At 48.0% G+C, this 18,488-nt stretch overlaps 2 protein-coding genes across 3 annotated transcripts in view; both read right to left on the reverse strand.

Moving 5' to 3' along the window:
• Positions 1-884: 884 nt before the first annotated feature.
• ZFP36L2 (ZFP36 ring finger protein like 2) lies at positions 885-3,656 on the reverse strand. Its single transcript, XM_025992553.2, has 2 exons — positions 3,303-3,656; positions 885-2,759 (listed from the first exon to the last, which is right to left on the reverse strand). Exons 1-2 carry the CDS (start codon positions 3,351-3,353, stop codon positions 1,326-1,328), a joined length of 1,485 nt encoding a protein of 494 aa, XP_025848338.2. The 5' UTR covers positions 3,354-3,656; the 3' UTR covers positions 885-1,325.
• Positions 3,657-7,407: 3,751 nt separating this feature from the next.
• Positions 7,408-18,488, reverse strand: part of THADA (THADA armadillo repeat containing) — a 329,408-nt gene continuing 318,327 nt past the window's right edge. For both annotated transcript variants that reach the window (XM_025992555.2, XM_025992556.2), the window contains exons 38-39: positions 18,171-18,340; positions 7,408-8,750 (exon numbers count right to left, since the gene is read on the reverse strand). In XM_025992555.2, the coding sequence (XP_025848340.2) occupies positions 8,358-8,750; positions 18,171-18,340 (563 nt within the window). In that variant the 3' untranslated portion in view covers positions 7,408-8,357. The remainder of the gene's footprint in view (positions 8,751-18,170; positions 18,341-18,488) is intronic.

Consider the following 18,488-nt stretch of genomic DNA (forward strand, 5'->3'; position numbering starts at 1 on the left):
TGGTCACTTCTTTAAAGTTGGATGGGCTACAACCATTATACATTCTAAGAAAACTCATAAGATATTCCTCAAACTACTTCCACAGCATCAGGATAGATTTCTGTAAAGAAATCACGCAATCTTTCAAAATTTACGTAAACAAGGAAAGAAATTAATGAAATAAATATTACATACAATCTCTTAAATTAAGATTTTTTTTTACTCATTTACAATAAAATAACCAAGTGAAGTTACAAAAGGCATATATTACTGTGAAAAGAACATACACTCCACATTTTGCCGATTAATAATGGCAATCATAATTTAACATAATAAAAGAATATATATCTATTGCTTTTCATCATACTTGATAAATACAGTATGAACAAAATTTTCAATGTATACTTTTCACAAGATAATAAATAAGTTAAATAGTTTTTTCATATTGAGTTGTGGTGCAGTGGTGCGAATCAACTCAAAACAGCTAAAAATTCAGCAGTTATTCCCCCCAACGATTACGAACTAAGCTCTGCCCAAGGCTTCCAGAAAGAGCAGACAAAATGGTTCTAAAATTAAACATCCACTAAGTGGTGGCAATGAAACCAGTAACCAGTAGGAAACTTTGGAATGCAGGTGTTTTTTTTTTTTTTTCCAGACAAAAAAAACTTGGTGTCAAACAAACAAAAACCTAGGGAGCTGAGGACTACAATCAAGGCATATTCCTGGTAGAATGTTGGATTCCAGAAGCTTAGAGGTTTAGCAAGGTGGTGGCTGGCTGGTTTGTTTACACTGGTCTGAGACAAACGACAATTAGGAACTTCAAGATAAGAGTTCCCACATCTGGACTGTAACTAATGCTTTTCAAGTGAAGATATGGAATGGTGGTTGGTAGCTGCTGGTGCTGGGTTGATTTTATTTTATTTTTTTCCTAAAGTCCCAAACTCCTAGGAGACCTAAAAAAGTTTAAGTGTTTGGTTTTTCCTTTTTTTTTTTTGTTCTGTTCGCATCACAACTGCCCTGTTGTGAATATTTTTGTTCATCAATACAAAAGTTCGTTGGCTTTGTTTTGCTCAACAAGAATGAAAACTTCGTAATAATAATAAAAATAATAATTAAAAAAACAAAAAAAAAAAAAGAGAGGAAACCGAAAGGGGGAGGGGTGGGGGCCCCTCCCGGCACACAAGTTCGAGTCCAAGTGCTCGGTGCGGCCCCGCAGTCTGCTGGCGGCCGGTCACCCCGCGCTCCCGGGGCTGCGGGCGGCAGGGGCGCCCTCCAGCACCCCCGGGGCGGCCTGGCCTTCCCTTCCTCCTCCTCCTCCTCCTCCTCCTCGCTGGCGCCCTCTTGCCTCAGTCGTCGGAGATGGACAGGCGGCTGAAGATGGGCAGGCGGCGGCCGGGGTCGAGGCTGGGGGACTCGGAGCCGCTGAGGCTGCCCGAGCTCAGGGAGCCGCTCAGGTAGCTGTCGCGGTCCGACAGCGAGTCCGGGGGGCTCGGGGGCGCGTCGAACACGGGCGACTCGGACAGGCGGCGCGGCAGCTGGAAGCCGAAGGGCGGCGAGGGCGGCGCGGCGGCGCTGGCGGGGAGGGGCGCGCCGGGCGGCGCGGGCGGCGCGGGCGGCCCCAGGCCCTGCTGCTGCTGCTGGCTGCGGTAGTAGGCGGCCGCCACCGTGGCGAAGCTGTGCGTCTGGATGGCGAGCGGCGTGATGAGGCTGCTCAGCTCCGGGCCGAAGGCGAAGGCGTTGTTGGCGCACGAGGCGGACGAGCAGGCCGCGCACGGGGCGCCCGGCGCCAGCAGGTCCTCGGCGCCCCCGCTGCCGTACAGCAGCGCCGCCGCGGCCGCGGCCGAGGGGCAGCACGTCGGGGCGCCCGAGGGCGTGGAGGCCGACGAGCAGGACGAAGCGGACGAGGAGCAGGACGAGGCCGAGGAGCAGGAGGGCGGCGGCGGCGGCGTGCGCGACGTGGGGCTGTCGAGCAGCAGCGGCGACTCGAGGCCGCCCGGGGGCTGGTGGTGGCCCGACGGGAAGCCCGAGAAGCTGAGGCTGTGATGGAGCTTGGGCCGCGGCTCGCGGGGGAAGCCCAGGTGCAGCGCGTCCCGCGCGCTGAAGGCGCGCAGGTCCCCGGAGGCGCCCCCCGACGGCGCGGGCCGCCGCTCGTCCGCGTTGTGGATGAAGTGGCAGCGCGGCCCGTAGGGGCAGAAGCCGATGGTGTGGAAGGTGCGGCACAGCTCCGTCTTGTACTTGGGGTGCCGGGTGAGGCTGCGCAGCTCGTGGAAGCCGTGCGCGAACTGGCACTTCTCGCCGTACTTGCACGTGCCGCTCTCCTCGAAGGGCCGGCACAGCTCAGTCTTGTAGCGGGTCGAGTTGATCTGGGAGCCGCCGCCGCCGCCGCCGCCGCCGCCCCCCTTCTGCTGCTGCTGCTGCTGCTGCAGGTGCAAGAGGTGCTGGCTGCGCTCGCCGTTCTCGCTGAACGAGCGGTCCCGAAACTTGTTCTCCTTGTTGAGCAGGGCGGTGCCGCCGCCCCCCGACGGCTCCTTGAGGGTGCCGTAGGAGGCCGCGCCGCCCGCCGCCCCGCTGCCGCAGCTGCCGCCGTTAGCCGCGCCCGGGAACTTGGGCGAGCAGCTGCCGGCGCTGGGCGCGGGGTGGGCGAGCGCGTGCAGGTTGCTGGCCGAGTGCCGTCGGAGAAAGCCCGGCGTGAAGCCCGAGCTCGGGGCGGCGGCCACGGGCGTCCCCACCGCCTTCTTGTCCAGCATGTTCAGATTGAGGTTGGCCAGGGATTTCTCCGTCTGCCAAAAGGAGGGGGGCGAGGACGGGGTGAGGCACGGAAAGGGAGGGGAGAGTCGGGGCGAGCCGCGGAGGAACTTCGGGACTCCGGAGTCGTCTTCCTTTCTGCAGGTTTTTCGACTCGGCCCCCCCCCCCCCCCCACCCGTACACGCGCAAAGTTAAGAAAAAAAAAAAAAACAACCACATCAAGCTCGCGCGGGGAGGGGCCGACTCCCCCCCCGAGCCACGCTGGGACTCGCCCTGGGGTCCTCAGCCCGCGGGCCGCCGGCCTGGGCGGCGCAGAGCCCGTCCGGGAAGCCCCGGGCAGCGTGGCCGCGGTCGGCGCCGGAGGAGGCCGGCGGCGGCGGCGGCGGCGGCGGCTCGCTCTGCCCTTCCTCCCCGTCCTCCTCCCCGCCCACACGGCACGAGCACACGCCGCAGCGGCCTCCGGCGACTCCTCCCGGCCCCAAAGTCAAGGTGGGGAGGGCTGCGCCCGAAGCCGAGGGCAGAGGCGGCGTCTGAAGGCCCGCCCGCCGTCCTCCCTCCTCCGTGCTCCCTCGCGTACCTTGCACAAGAAGTCGATATCGTAGAAGGCGGACAGAAGTGTGGTCGACATGTTTCTGGATCCCGTAATGGTCGGAGCCGCAGCGGGGAGGTCCGCAGGAGCCCTCGGGGCGGCGCGGCCGGGCTCGAGCCACGACGAATAACGGGCGAGGGGCGGGGGAGGGACCGAAAGTTTGCCGGGGGACGCGACGGCAGGGACGGGGGAGCGGCGCGGACCGTCCTCGGGGCTGCCCGGGAGTGCGGAGTGGGGGGAAAGGAGAGAAGCAGGGAGCGCTCCTCCGCGCCCCGGGGTGCCCGGCCCGCCCCCCCCCCGCGCGGAGCCGACGACAGCTCGCGGACTGCTGGAACTCCGCGGCCCGCGAGCGCGCGCCCTATATAGAGCCCGGGAGCGCGGCAGCGGCGGGGCGGGCGTGCCGGGGGAGGGGACAGAACGCTGACCCCGCCGGGGTCTCCAGGCAACGCCGCCCGCCGGCTCGCGGACGTCAAGCGCCTCCGTGGCCTCCCATTGGCCGCCGCCAATTTTTTTTTCCTGGGGGGGAGGGGGCGGGAGGCCTCGGGGCGGGGCGGGCTGCCGGGGCGCCCGCGGCGGCGTGGAGAGCTCGTCCCTGATGGGTGCTGCTGGGTGGCGGCGGGAAGATAAGGCCCCCCTCCGCCGGGGCCGCGCTGTTGGAAATCCCCTGCACGTTTAACGTGGCCGGGGCTCTGCAGCCCTGGACGTGTCTGTCCCCGCCCGATCCTGCTAGGCAAAATCGCGGAGCTTTTATCTCCCACTCTGGGTTTTTATACCGGGCGCGGGAATTGCAAAATGCAAGAATATCGCAACGGTCCGCGCGGCCCGGCTGGCTCGCAAAGGGTGCTCCGGTCGGGGGGCGGGGGCTCAGGGCGTGCGTCCGGTGGGTGGCGGCTCCATCCCGACTGCACGTGGAGGCGCGGTGGGGGTGGGGCGGGAGCGGCCACGCGGGCGGCCGCCGCGGCAGTCTCGCCCGGAGGAGCCTGGGCCCGATTCTCCGCCCCCCTCCCCGCCCAGGCTGCAGTAAACAGGGCTTCAGCGCCGAGGCCTGCCGGGCTGGGCCGAGTGTCCGAGGACAAGGCGCTGGCTTTGCTAATCACATCACAAGACCTTGAGCCTGGGCCAAAGGCGCGGAGTGGCGCGGAGCGTCCCGGGCGGGGGAGCCGGCTGGGAGGCCGGGAGGGCCGGCGGGAGGGCAGCGCAGGCCTGGAGGCGACTTCCCGCCGCTGCGTCCGGCCGCCCCTCGGCCCGGCCTTCTCCTGCCCTCCCGGAGTCGGGGCGCAGCTAGCGGCTGGCTGGGGCGCGCCCTCTACGCCCCTTCCCTCCCCGGCCGCTGGGGGCGCCGCGCCCTGCGTTAGCTCGCGGTGGGCCGCAGCCTGTGGCTGGGGCAGGCCGGCGGCCGGGCGGGGCTGGGCACCGAGGACGCTCACGCGGGCTCGCCCGCCGGTTCCACACCCTAAAAAGCCTGGGAAATGCCTTGGCCACCGGGCTCCCTCCGGGGATGGGGCGGACACCCCCCCTAGCGCCCAGTTAGGCTAAAGCGGCTGACGCCCCGGTTCGGGCAGATCTGGGGGCTGGTCCAGGACACCTCTCACCCTGCGAGGAAACAGGCTGCCAAAGAGAGGTGGAGCGGGCCCAGGATCTCGCACACCTGGCGGCCTAGGCTGCACGGGGCCTGCTGGAAGGCCCAGGTCCCTCTAGGGGAGGAAGCAACCCACGCCCCTTCCCAAAGTTGATCTTTCTCGCTGTTTCCTCCTGGTTTTTTCCCTTCCTGAAGCTGGAAGGGGACGCGCCGGGCCTGTCACTCCTGGAACTGACTGCTCCGAGTGCCCGTTGGCTGCTGTAACTCCCCACACCGCCACCCACAGAGCTAGAGTCCACACAGGGCTGCAAGGACTTTGGGATCAGAAACAGGGCTGGAGTTCAGGCCCTGCCCCTTCCAGGCCATGTGATCCTAGGCAAATCACATAATCTCTTTGGTACGTGGATTTCATTATAAAACTAAGAGAATTCCTGCTTTACTCATCTCTCATCTTTGTCAAGGTGCAAATGAGTTACCTGTTAAGATGTATAAAGGAGCAACAGGTATAACCCTTATTGTTTATTAAACCAAGTTGACAAAGCATAGAAATGGAGATAGCCAGGTCTCTGAGCTGTGGCCAGATGGGTAGAGGTGCGCAGAATCATGTGTGCAGACCTCGGGGCACGGAATCTTGGACCCTCTAGCTTGGAGCCAAGGGCAGTGACCTCAGAACAGGTGACTCCTTCGCTCTGGGTGATTGCAGCACCCAGCCTACACTGGCCCCCAGGCAGTGCTGGGCAACTGTGGCTGACACAGCCAGGAGTGCCCAAGAACCCCAATTGTTGTTTTGTTCTTTGTTGGAATGACCCCAAACACGGGAGTTCCAGGGTAGCCCTGACAGTAGTACTCCAAGATTCTCCTGGGAATGCATCAGGCAATGTGAAACAGCCATTTCCTTAGCCACTGCTATTGTAGGTCAGTAACAAGATTTCACATACAAAACCAGGAGAAACATCTGTCCCTCCTGTCCTTCCAGGCCGGCCACAGCCAGCCAACATCAAAATCTGGGGTGATTCCCAGTCGGCAGCCCTGAGAACACCCACTCTGCAGGCTTCGTAGAAGGAACCTGGGGATTACGTGTAAATATGCTGTAGTACAGGTTTTGGTACAGAGTACCTGCTGGTATAAAGTGTTTTTATTATTATGTAACTGCTTTTATTTCATTTTAAATGGAGAAAAAAAGGAATGCTGGTCTTTTCCAGTGAGCTGGGCTTTGCTGGGCCAGTTTCATAGTTATTGAACCATGGTCGTCACTGCATCATGCCAAAGATTCCCTGACTTCTCACCCAGTCAGGTCTTCTCAGAACAAAAAGAAATGTTGGGGAGATGCCTGGTTGGCTTAGTGGTTGAGCATCTGCTTTCAGCTCAGGGTGTGGTCCTGGGGTCTCTGGATTGAGTCCCGCATGGGGCTCCCATTGAGGATCCTGCTTCTCCCTCTGTGTCTCTGCTTCTCTCTGTGTCTCTCATGAATAAATAAATAAATAAAATTTAAAAAAAGAAAAAAAAAGATTAGACTGGCAACTTTCCAAGTGTGGGCTACACAGATGCCCAACCAGGTAATTAATTCAGGATCACAAAAAACACATTTTGAGTGGCATAGTGCAAAACCACCAAGAATCTCCTGTTCTCTTTAGGACAAAACTTTGGACTCTAGGTTTCCCTTCATTCCCTGCCTTTTCTCTACATTTCCAGCACAGCTGTATTTTTAGTATTAGGTGGTTTTCTTTTGAAGAGAACACATTCAAAATACGAGCCTTTCTGCAGTAGAAAATTATATCAAACTCTCACTCCTCTAAACTGCTCCTTTAAGGCAGCCCGGGTGGCTCAGCGGTTTACCGCCGCCTTCAGCCCAGGGCGTGATCCTGGAGACTCAGGATCGAGTCCCGAGTCCCACCTCGGGCTCCCTGCATGGAGCCTGCTTCTCTCTGCCTCTCTCTCTGTCTCAGCAATAAATCTTAAAAAAAAAAAAAATAAGCTGCCCCTTTAACATAATTCCAAGTGACCGCTCACCTGAGACATATTTAAAACTACTGGGATGAGTGGGTGGTTCAGTGGTTGAACCGTCTGCCTTTGGCTCAGGTGTGATCCCAGGGTCCCAGGATTGAGTCCCACATCAGGCTTCCTGCAGGGATCCTGCTTCTCCCTCTGCCTCCCCCCCACCTCTCATGAATAAATAAATAAAAAAAATCTTAAAAAAAAAACCCCAAACTATTGACAGACCAAAAAGGCTAGACCAACTTTACATAATACTAAAATGGCTTTTTCCAGGATGAAAAATGAATATGGATGAGGCTATGGCCAATCCAAGCTATGAATTTCAAGATAGCTGTCTGTAGGTAACGCTTATTCTGAAATCTTAAGTAGAAAATGGCAAGGCAATGAAACACAGGACTAGCAGCAAAATGTATGCAAGAGCGACACCTGCTGGATATCAGAGGAACAGGACTGGGTCCGGATTCCAAAGGCCAGGCGTCTAGATTCAAACACTGAAATGGATAAATGTGTTTTCTAATATTTTTTTAAAAAGATTTTATTTATTTATTCATGAGAGACACACACACACAGAGGGAGAGAGACATAGGCAGGGGAGGAGCATGCTCCATGCAGGGAGCCCAACGTGGGACTCGATTCTGGAACTCCGGGATCACACCCCAAGCCAAAGGCAGGCGTTCAACCGCTGAACCACCCAGGTGTCCCTGTTTTCTGACATCTTAAATGAGAATCTTGTTATTGCCACCAAGAAAATGACAGTAGTCAGCGTAGACATCGAAGAAATCATTTACTCTGGCTTTCTCTTCCCTGCACTTCCTTCTAACAACCAAGGGTCTGTGCTTTCCAGTGGGTGGTAAAATCAGGTTTCCTGGCCTTAGCACAAACACTTTTGTGGGTAGGAGCTCTTTTAATAATTCGGATGGCATGTGCAGGTCGCCACAGGGCTTGGGCACATGTGGAGAGTAAAAACAAAACTATTTCTATACAGTTGATCTTGAATTCTCCCAGGAGCCAACATTCGGAACATACTTCTGCCTTAGCTAAAATGGAATAAAATTTGGAATTCTGACCCAGTGGGCTGCCTGCCAACGAATCCAGCTCTTCTATGCAGTGGGAAAAAGAAGAGAAAATCATGAGTTAAAATCCAGTTCTGTACAGTCAGTTTCCAGAAAATGCCGGCTGGCTAGGCCTGGATGTGCGAGGTCGTGGAGGAAGAAAAAAGGCGAATTCAGGTCTGCAGGTGGCCAGCACCTGGGAGCAGAGTAAATATTCAACGTGGTAGCCTCACTTCCTACAGTAGCTGCAAAAACCCAGGCTGCCCTGAATGAATGAACTGGAGAAAAACTCTGCAGGAAGGGACAGAGAGACTAGACCCACAAAGGGAGAACATATTTGAATTTATGTTCCATGGATTCCCAGCAGATTTAGTGGGGGGAACGGTCTGCCCCCACCCCACCCCCCAAAGTCTTTCTTCAATGAGCTGTTTCTGTTTTGGCAAGAGTAAACTGATTCGCTTCTGCAGGTGAGTCTGAAGCCCTGCGGACGGGGGTATCTTCCCTTTCCTTTCCTTCTAGAAAGGCCAGCAGCTGCAGGCAAGCCAGAGTCCTCTCCTCCTGAATGCGCAGTCGTGTGAATTCCACGGTCTTCAAGAACTCAGCAGCTGGGGGCAGCTCTCTGAAGAGCTGCGAAAGGAGGTGGCCCTGCTCTGATGCTGTCCTGCGGAGATGGCAGAGGCTTTCAGGGCTGAGGGGACGGCAGCTGGACGTGGAGAGAAGACGGAGGAGGTGCTCGTGGAGGTATTTCACGAAGATCAGGGTCTCGGCCCAAAAGTTGATTTCTGCTTTTTCAAACAGGTAGTCTTCCACCTAAATCAAAAGACAAAGCCCAAAGTCAGCATAACCGGGGATGTCGACAGCTCCAATCCAGACCAGAGTCCCACCCCCTCCTGAGGGAGGGCCCGGTCCCGCCTGTCAGCACCCACATACAGATGCCACTCGCAGCCTGGAAGGTCACCTTCTATTTTCATTTGCTGTTCTGCTCTACCAGGGAGGAATTTTCCTCCCCAGACTTAACATGACCTTTGATAAAGATGTGTTTATGGTGCCGAGCCAAGATATTTTGGGGGCCTGCTGTTGAGAAGGGGACCTCAACAGGGGAGTGGGCCCTAGACCCAAAGGTGCATCTAGAAATCAGAGGGTGGGGGTGGGGAGGAAAGAGAAATCTCAGCAGCAGAACAAAGAGCAAAGGATTGCCAAACACGAGACACTACCCTCTAAGTATGAAACCAAATTTCTATGATGCTGGGGATTTTTCAAGGTTATTTTATCACAGACACTTTATCTTGTCTTCAAATTTCCCATAAACAAGCTGCCTTTTGAACTCTTGGCCTGTTGGGTATGTCAAGAGGGCCAGCTGAATCAGACACTGGTGGATGGATATAGATTTCAGTTGACAAGATGCTTTTGCTGCCTGCCTCGGTCCTCAGTTTCCCTGTCTGCTGACTCATCTGGAGGGGGTGAATAGTTTTCTCTAAGCAATAAATACCCTGGAAGGATCCTGATTCTCTGGAATTGTTTCACTTTCAGACCTAACTGTGGCACAAGCCTCTCGCTATTGCAACACTCAGTAATAAGCATTCTCCATAATTAAGCCCTCAACTTCCAAGGGGCCTCTTCCTTTCCTATCTTTTCTTTTCTATTGAGGTATAACTGACATACAATATTGTACTAGTCTCGATGTACAACACAGTGACTCGACATTTGTATACAGTGTGAATTGATCACCACACTGTCTAGTTGTACTGTTGTACTGTCACCCTACAAAGTTACTATAATCTTAGTGACTATATTCCACATGCTATACATTAATCCCCATGACTTAGTCATCTTATAACTGGGAGTCTGTACTTCTTGATCTCCTTTACCCATCTCACACCACCTTAACCCCCTTCCCTCTGGCAACCACCGATCTGTTCTCTAGGAGTCTGGGTTCGGTTTGGTTTTGCTTGTTTGTTTTTTAGATTCCACATATTAAGTGAAATCAGGTGGTATCTGTTCTCCTCTGACTTCTTTCTCTTAGTATAATATCCTCAAGGTCCATCTGTGTTGTCTCAAATGGCAACATTCCATTCTTCATGGCTGAGTAGTATATATATATATATATATATATATATATATATGAAAACACACACACCCAATAGATACACAATGTATGCATGTATGTGTACACACACAGACACACACACCCTTTATCTATTCATCCACTGAAGGACACATTTAGGTTGCTTCTATATCTTGGCTATTGTAAATAATGCTACAGTGAACAGAGTACTGTATGTATCTTTTCAAATGAGTGTTTTCATTTTCTTTGGGTAGATGCTCAGCATTGGAATTGCTAGATCCTGTGGTAGTTCTATTTTTAATTTTATGAGGAATCTCCATATTGTTTTCTAGAGTGGCTGCACAGATTTACATTCCCAGCAATAATGCATGAGAGGTCTCTTTTCTCCACATCCTTGCCAACACTTATCTTTTTGATAATAGTCATTCTGACTCTGGTGTTAGGTGATACCCCACTGTGGCTTTGATTTGCATTTCCCTGATGATTAGAGATGCTGAGCATCTTTTCAGGTACCTGTTGGCCAGCTGTATGTCTCCTTTGGGAACATGTCTATTCAGATCCTCTGCCCATTTTTTTTTTTTTAAGATTTTATTTTATTAACTCATGAGAGACACAGAGCGAGCGAGAGAGAGGCAGAGGGAGAAGCAGGCTCCACGCAGGGAGCCGATGTGGGACTGGATCCCGGGTCTCCAGGATCAGGCCCTGGGCTGCAGGCGGCGCTAAACCACTGTGCCACCGGGGCTGCCCCCTCTGCCCATTTTTTAATCAGATATTATTTTTGTTGTTATTGAGTTGTAAGATTTCTTTATAATTTTTGGATATATATATATATATATATATATATATATATATATATATCATTTGCAAATATTTTCTCCCATTTGGTAGGTTCTGTTTTCATTTTGTTGATGATTTCCTTCATTGTGCAGAAGCTTTTTAGTTTGATTTAGTCCCGCTTGTTTATTTTTGCTTTTGTTTCCCCTTGCTTTTGGAGTCAGATTCATAAAAACATCTGATGTCAAAAGGAGTTTACAACCTGTATTTTATTCTAGCAGTTTTATAGTTTCAGATCTTACAATCAGGTCTTTAATCCATTTTGAGTTAATTTTTGTATATGGCATAAGAAAGTGGTCCAATTTCATTCTTTTGCATGTAGCTGTCCAGTTTTCCCAATACTATTTATTGAAGAGACTATTCATTCCTCATTGTATACCCATAATTTAGGTTTATTTCTGGGCTCTCTATTCTGCTCCACTGATCTTTATGTCTGTTTTTGTGCCACTGCCATACTGTTCTGATTACTATAGCTTTGTAGTATAGTTTGAAGTCAAGGCACATAATATCTCTGGCTTTGTTCTTCCTCAAGACTGTTTTGGTTGCTTGGGGTCTTGGGGTCTTTGGTGGTTCCCTATAAATTTTAGAATATATGTTCTAGTTCTGTGAAAAATACTGTTGGAATTTTGATAGGGTTTGCATTGAATCTGTTGACTGCTTTGGGCAGATGGATATTTTAATGATATTAATTCTTCCAATCCAACAGCATGGAATAATATCTTTCCATTTATTTGTGTCTTCTTTAATTTCTTTAATCAATATCTTATAGTTTTATAAGGCTTTTCACCTCCTTGGTTAATTGTATTCCTAGATATTTTTTCTTTTTTATGCAACTGTAGATGGAACTGTTTTTTTTTTTTTTATTTCTCTGATAGTTTGTTATTAGTGTATAGAAATGCAACAGATTTTTTTACATTGATTTTGTATCATGCAACTTTATTTAATTCATTTATTAGTTCTAAAAGGTTTTTTTTTTTGGTGGAGTCTTTAGTCATCTGCAAACAGTGACAATTTTACTTCCTCCTTTCCAATTTATATGCCTTTTCTTTTTCTTGTGTAATTGCTGTAGCTAGCATTTCCAAGACTGTTGCATAAAAGTGGTGAGAGTGGGCATCTTTGTCTTGTTCTTGATCTCAGAGAAAAGCTTTCAGGTTTTATCCATTGAGTATTAGCTGCGGGTTTGTCATATATGGCTTTCATTATGTTAAGATATGTACGTACCCTCTGTACCCACTTAGTTGAGCTTTTTAAAACCATAAATGGATGTTGAATTTTGTCAAATGCTTTTCTGCATCTCAATGATGAGATGATCATCATTGTTATCTTTCCTTTTGTTAATATTGTGTATCACAATGACTAATTTGTAGATGGTGAATCACTCTTGCATCCCTGGAATAAATCCCACTTCTTTATGGTATATGATACTTTTAATGTATTGTTGAACTCAGTTTGCTAATAGTTTGTTGAGGATTTTGCATCTATGTTCATCAGGGATATTGGCCTATAAATTTCTTTCATCCTTTCTTTTTTGTGGTGTCCTTATCTGGTTTTGGTGTATGTGCTGCTGAAGTGAGCTCCTTATCTGGTTTTGGTATCAGGGTAATACTGGCCTTGTAAAATGAACTTGGAAGCACTCCCTCCTCTTTAATTTTTTGGAAGAGTTTGAAAGGGTAAGTATTAAATCATTGAATGTTTGGTAGAATTTATCGATGAAGCTGTCTGGTCTTGGACTTCTGTTTGTTTGGAGGTTTTTCTTTCTTTTTTTTTTTTTAATTTAAAGATTCTCTTTATTCATCACAGACACACAGAGAGAGGCAGAGAGACACAGGCAGAGGGAGAGGCAGGTTCCTTGCGAGGAGCCTGATGCAGTACTCGATCCCAGGACCCTGGGATCATGACCTGAGATGAAGGCAGATGTTCAACCACTGAGCCAACCAGGCGTCCCTGTTGGGAGGTTCTTAATTGTCTCCCAGTAATTGGTCTATTCAGATTTTTTATTTCTTTATGATTCAGTCTTAGAAGATTGCAAGTTTTTAGGAATTTATCCATCCTTTCTCAGTTGTCCAGTTTGTTGGTATATAATTGTTCATAGTAGTCTCTCTTTTTTTATCCTTCACAAGTTCCTTTCTAAATTCATCATAAATAAGAATTGTCTTAAAAATAACTTCCAGTATTTCAGAAAAATGGATTCAAACAATAGTACTGTAGTAACGTTCATCAAACTGTTTATTCACTCTATTTATTGAACATCCACCATGATTAGGTATTGGCAGCACAATGATAAATGAATAGTCCTTGTCCTCTCAAGGCTTCCAGTTTAACAGAGGAGAAAAATGTAAAGAAATGCCCCTAAAGCCCTGGTTTTATCAGCCAGTTCTTAGAACCATAATATTTTTTACAAAGGTGTTACTCCATAACATTTACACATACAAAAGCCAGTAATTGCTAGTCAACGGCATTCACTGACCAAGTGGGTAGGTCTATGGGAAAGTGGTTTTCATAGTGCCAGCTGTATAACCTTTAAAAGGTCATGAGATCAGTATGGGTTGCAACCAGCTAAAAATAATCCAATAGAATGGTTCAGAAAACATTAGCACCATGTGTTGTTAAGTATAATTTAGTGAAATGTTTCAGAAATACAGAGAGGGAAGTGCTTCCCTGTCTTCCTATATACATCTCCCATTCCCTTTCCACCTGCCCCAAGACACATCCTTAGCACTGTCATTCAATTCACGGTAGCCTCTTATGATCCTTTGTATTTCTGTGGTATCAGTTGTAACCTCTCCTTTTTCATTTTTGTTTTTATTTATTTGAGCCCTCTGTTTTTCATGGCCAATCTAGCTAAGGTTTGTCTATTTTGTTTATCTTTTTAAAGAACCAGCTTTTTGTTACATTGATGTTTTTCTATTTTTTTATTGTCTCTATTTCATTTATTTCCACTCTGATCCTTTATTATTCCCTTCCTCCTAATTTTGGGTTTTGTTTGTTCTCAGTGAGGTGTAAAGTTAGGTTGTTTGAGATCTTTCTTGTTTTTTGATAATAGGCATTTATCACTTGGGCTTCCCTCTTAGAACCACTTTTTCTGGATCCCATACCTTTTAGTATGTTGTGTTTCTGTTTTCATTTGTTTCTAGGTGCTTAATTTCTCCTTTGATTTCTTCTAATGATCCAATAGTTGTTCAGTAACACGTTGTTTAATTTCCATGTATTTGTAGTTTTTCCAGTTTTCTTCTTATAATTGATTTCTAGTTTTATACCATTGTGGTCAGAAAAGATGCTTGACATGATTTTTACCTTTTTGTATTTACTATTTTATGGCCTAACATATGATCTATCCTGGAGAATGTTCCATGTGCACTTGAGAAGAATGTGTATTCTTCTGCTTTTGGATGGGATGTTCTGTATATACCTATTAAGTCCATGTGGTCTAATACATTCTTTAAGGCCAACATTTCCTTACTGATTTTGTTTGGATGACAATGGAATGTTAAAGTCCCCTACTATTATTGCATTAGTCATAACTTCTCCCTTTAGGTCTGTTATTATTTGCTCTATATATTCTGGTGCTCCTATGTTGGGTGTATATTTATAAATGTTATATATTCTTGCTGGATTGACCTTTTAATCAATATAGTGGCCCTCTTTCTCTTTTATTACAGTCTTTGTTCTTTTTTTTTTTTTTAATTTTTTTTTTATTTATTTATGATAGTCACAGAGAGAGAGAGAGAGGCAGAGACATAGGCGGAGGAAGAAGCAGGCTCCATGCACCGGGAGCCCGATGTGGGATTCGATCCCGGGTCTCCAGGATCGTGCCCTGGGCCAAAGGCAGGTGCCAAACCGCTGCGCCACCCAGGGATCCCTACAGTCTTTGTTCTAAAGTCTATTTTGTCTGATATGAGTATAGTTACACCAGCTTTCTTTTTGTTCCTATTTGCATGAAATGTAGTTCTACATCCTTTCACTTTTGGGCTGCATGTGTTCTTACTTCTGAAGTAAGTCAGGACAGTTCACAGGATACTGCAGGTGGTATACAGATGCATCTTTTTAAAAAATTCATTTAGCCATTCTATGTCTTGATTGGAGAATTAGTCCATTTACATTTAAAGTAATTATTGATAGGTATCTGCTTATTGCCATTTTGTTAACTATTTCCTGGCTGTTTTGTACATCCTGTATGTTCCTTTCTTCTCTTTCTTCTTTTGTGGTTTGATTACTTTTTTTAGTGTTTAGATTCCTTTCTCGTTTTCTTTATATATGTACAATAAGTTTTTGCTGGGGGACGCCTGGGTGGCTCAGTGGTTGAGCGTCTGCCTTCTGTTCAGGGCCTGATCCCAGATTCCAGAGATCGAATCCCACATCGGGCACCTTTCATGGAGCCTGCCTCTCCTCCCTCTGCCTGTGTCTCTGCCTCTCTTTTTGTGTCTCTCATGAATGAATGAATAAGATCTTAAAAAAAAAAAAATAAGTTTTTGCTGGGATGCCTGGGGGGCTCAGCAAAAGCATCTGCCTTTGGCTCAGGGTGTGATCCTGGTCCTGGGATCGAGTCCTGCATCCAGCTCCCCACAAGGAGCTCCTCCTGCTACCTATGTCTCTCTGCCTCTCTCTCTGTGTCTCTCATGAATAAACAAATAAAATCTTTTTCTTTTTTCTTTTTTTTAAACAGAGAGAGAGACACAGGCAGAGGGAGAAGCAGGCTCCATGCAGGGAGCCCAACGTGGGACTCAATCCTGGGTCTCCAGGATCAGGCCCTGGGCTGAAGGAGGCAATAAACCACTGAGCCACCCGGGTTGCCCTAAACAAATAAAATCTTTAAAAAAAAAATAAGTTTTGCTCTGTGGTTACCGTGAGGTTCACAAATATCATCCTTTTACAGCCTAGTTGAAGTTGATTGCAACTTAAATTTGAATACATTCCAGAACTCTACATTTTTACTCCATTTTATGTTTTGATGTCACATTTTACATCTTTTTGTTTCCCTTAATTATTGTAGTTTTAGTTCATTTTGCTAATTTTTTTCTTTTAACCTTCAAAGTAGCTTTTTGTAAGGGATTAACCTACTACCCTTACTATATATTTACTTTTTACAGTGGAATTTTTATTTTTATATGTTTTCTTATTAATTTGTGCCATTTCTTTTTTTTTTTTTTTGTGCCATTTCTTTTTTTAACTTAAGGGAGTCATTTAACATTTCTTGTAAGGCCAGTTTAGTGGTGATGAACTCCTTTAGTTTTTGCTTGTCTAGGAAAATTCTTTATCTCGCCTTCCATTCTGAATGATAACCTTACTGGTTATAGTATTCTTGGTTGGAAGGTTTTGAGTATGTCATGTTACTTCCTTCTGGCCTGCAAAATTACTGCTCAGAAATCTGCTGATAGCCTTAGGGGGTTTCCCTTATACAATTTGTTTTTCTCTTGCTACTTTTAAGATTCTCTTTTTAACTTCTGACATTTTAATGTGGTCTGCTGTAGATCTCTTTAGGTTCATCTTATTTGGAATTCTTTGGGCTTCCTTGGGCCTGGATGTCTGTTTCCCCTTCCAGGCGAGGGAAGTTTTCAGCCATTGTTTCTTCAAATTAGTTTTCTGCCCCTTTCACTCTTCTCCTTCTGGGACCCCTATGGTATGAATGTCATTCCACCTGATGCTGTCCCATAGCTCTCTTAAGTTATCTTCATTTTAAAAATTTGTTTTCCTTTTTACTGCTCTGTCTGGATGAGCTCCAATGCTTTGTCTTCCAGCTCCCTGATCCATTCTTCTGTTTCATCCAGTCTGCTGTTGAGCCCTTCTAGTGTATTTCTCAGTTTAATTATTGTACTCTTCGGCTCTATGCCTTCTATTTGGTACTTTCTTATGTTTTCTCTTTGTTGAAGTTCTGTGTTCATCCATTCTTCTCTTAAATTCAGTGGGTTTCTTTATGGTCATGACTTTGAATACTTTATCAGGTAGATTTCTTATCTCCATATCATTAAGGTCTTTTTCTGAGGTTTTGTCTTATCTTCCATTTGGAACATATTTCTGTTTCCTCATTTTGCTTGACTCTGTGTTTGTTTCTATGTATTAGGCAAAGCAGCTCTCAGTCTTGAAGAGTGGGTGGCCTTGTGGGTGATGAAACATCTCATTCAACCTTGCCCTAGTTCTTTGTTGTCTCTTGAACTTTTCTGATTGCCTAAACTGCTGAATTTATTCTTAATATGTCCCTGTTGTTGAGGGACATAGGACTGTGTGCCAAGACCTGTCAGTGCTCCAAGGGGAGGAATCTCATTTAGCACCTGCTTTCAGGTTGATTGGAAGCCAGACCCTTTAGCAGCAGATTTTAAAATAAAATACTATACTGTGGGATGGCAACAATAATCTTTGCTGGCCTCCAGGCCAGGAGATCTAGGGATCTAGGGATCTAGTCCCCTAGGCAACTGTTGAAAAAAAATGGGGCTCTAGATGAATGTATTAGCTCTTTTCTGAGAGGTCTAGTGGAGCTGTATCAAGGCCAAGGGGGCATGCAAGGATGTCACCTTCTGGGGCAGCCCTGGTGGCTCATAAGTTTAGCACTGTCTTCAGCCCAGGGCCTGATCCTGGGGTCCTGGGATTGAGTTTCAAGTCAGGCTCCCTACAGGGAGCCTGCTTCTCCCTCTGCCTGTGTCTCTGCCTCTCTCTGTGTCTCTCATGAATAAATAAATAAAATCTTAAAAAAAAAAAAAAGGATGTCACCTTCTGCTTATATTCCCTGGGAACACCTCCTGAGCTTCTTGATGTGTGGGAAATCTGAAGCCTGTCCCTCAGGTTGAAGTTCTAGGCTAAGTAAATAGGCTTTGTTCCCATGAAGACTGGGGTTGTGTTTCAGTCTCTTGTCTGTACAGTGCCCTGGGGGTGGTGGACTGCCAGGAACTGTCTTCCTTCCTGATCATCACCTTCCTGTGGAGTTCAGGATGCCAACTCCCTTGGCTATGAGAGCCAAGCAATCAAGGAGTGTCCTGGGTGTGGAGTAGACATGACTGCTGGCTTTAGCTAGGCAGTTGGAGAGTTTAGGGGATGGGGCACACCCACTGGCTTCAGAAACCAAGGAGTCTTTTTCAAAGTCCTCTCCCCTGGTGATCTGAAGACTTACCACTGGAACCTCAAAAGTCAGCATGAAAGCTGCCCCAGTGCTCCCAGCAGCATCTAGCAGACTGCTGTGGTCATTTGGAGACTTTCCTAATTGGTTATTGATCTGTATGTGAGTATCCGGAAGCATACTTTCAGCAGCCACATGAAGTCTAAGTAAGCCTGGTGTGCTGCATCTAGTGGGTTCAGGGTACCATCACTCTGACTTCACCTCTACCCTGAGACCCTAGGATTACCTGATGTGTGTTTTCCAGATGGACCACGAAATCAGCATCCTCTCCCAACAGCCATCCCAGCAGGACTGGGAGTCCAAGGGCCAGCTGGTCCCACTGCTGGAGCAGGTCACACAGCACAGCTAGGGCTAGGGTCAGTGCAATTGAAGCGTCCACCTGGCAGAAGGCAAATTCTGTGGAAACAAGAGAGAGGCGAGCAGTGAATGTGCTGCTCAGGGAGTCTCTGCAGGACTCTGGGAATGTGAAGGGCCTCAGGTTAAATCACTGTCACCAGCCTGCAGGGAGGCTGCTGGGATAGGCTCCTCAGAGGTTATTAATCCA

Source organism: Vulpes vulpes, chromosome 16 (assembly GCF_048418805.1).
Source record: "Vulpes vulpes isolate BD-2025 chromosome 16, VulVul3, whole genome shotgun sequence".
Lineage (NCBI taxonomy): Eukaryota > Metazoa > Chordata > Mammalia > Carnivora > Canidae > Vulpes > Vulpes vulpes.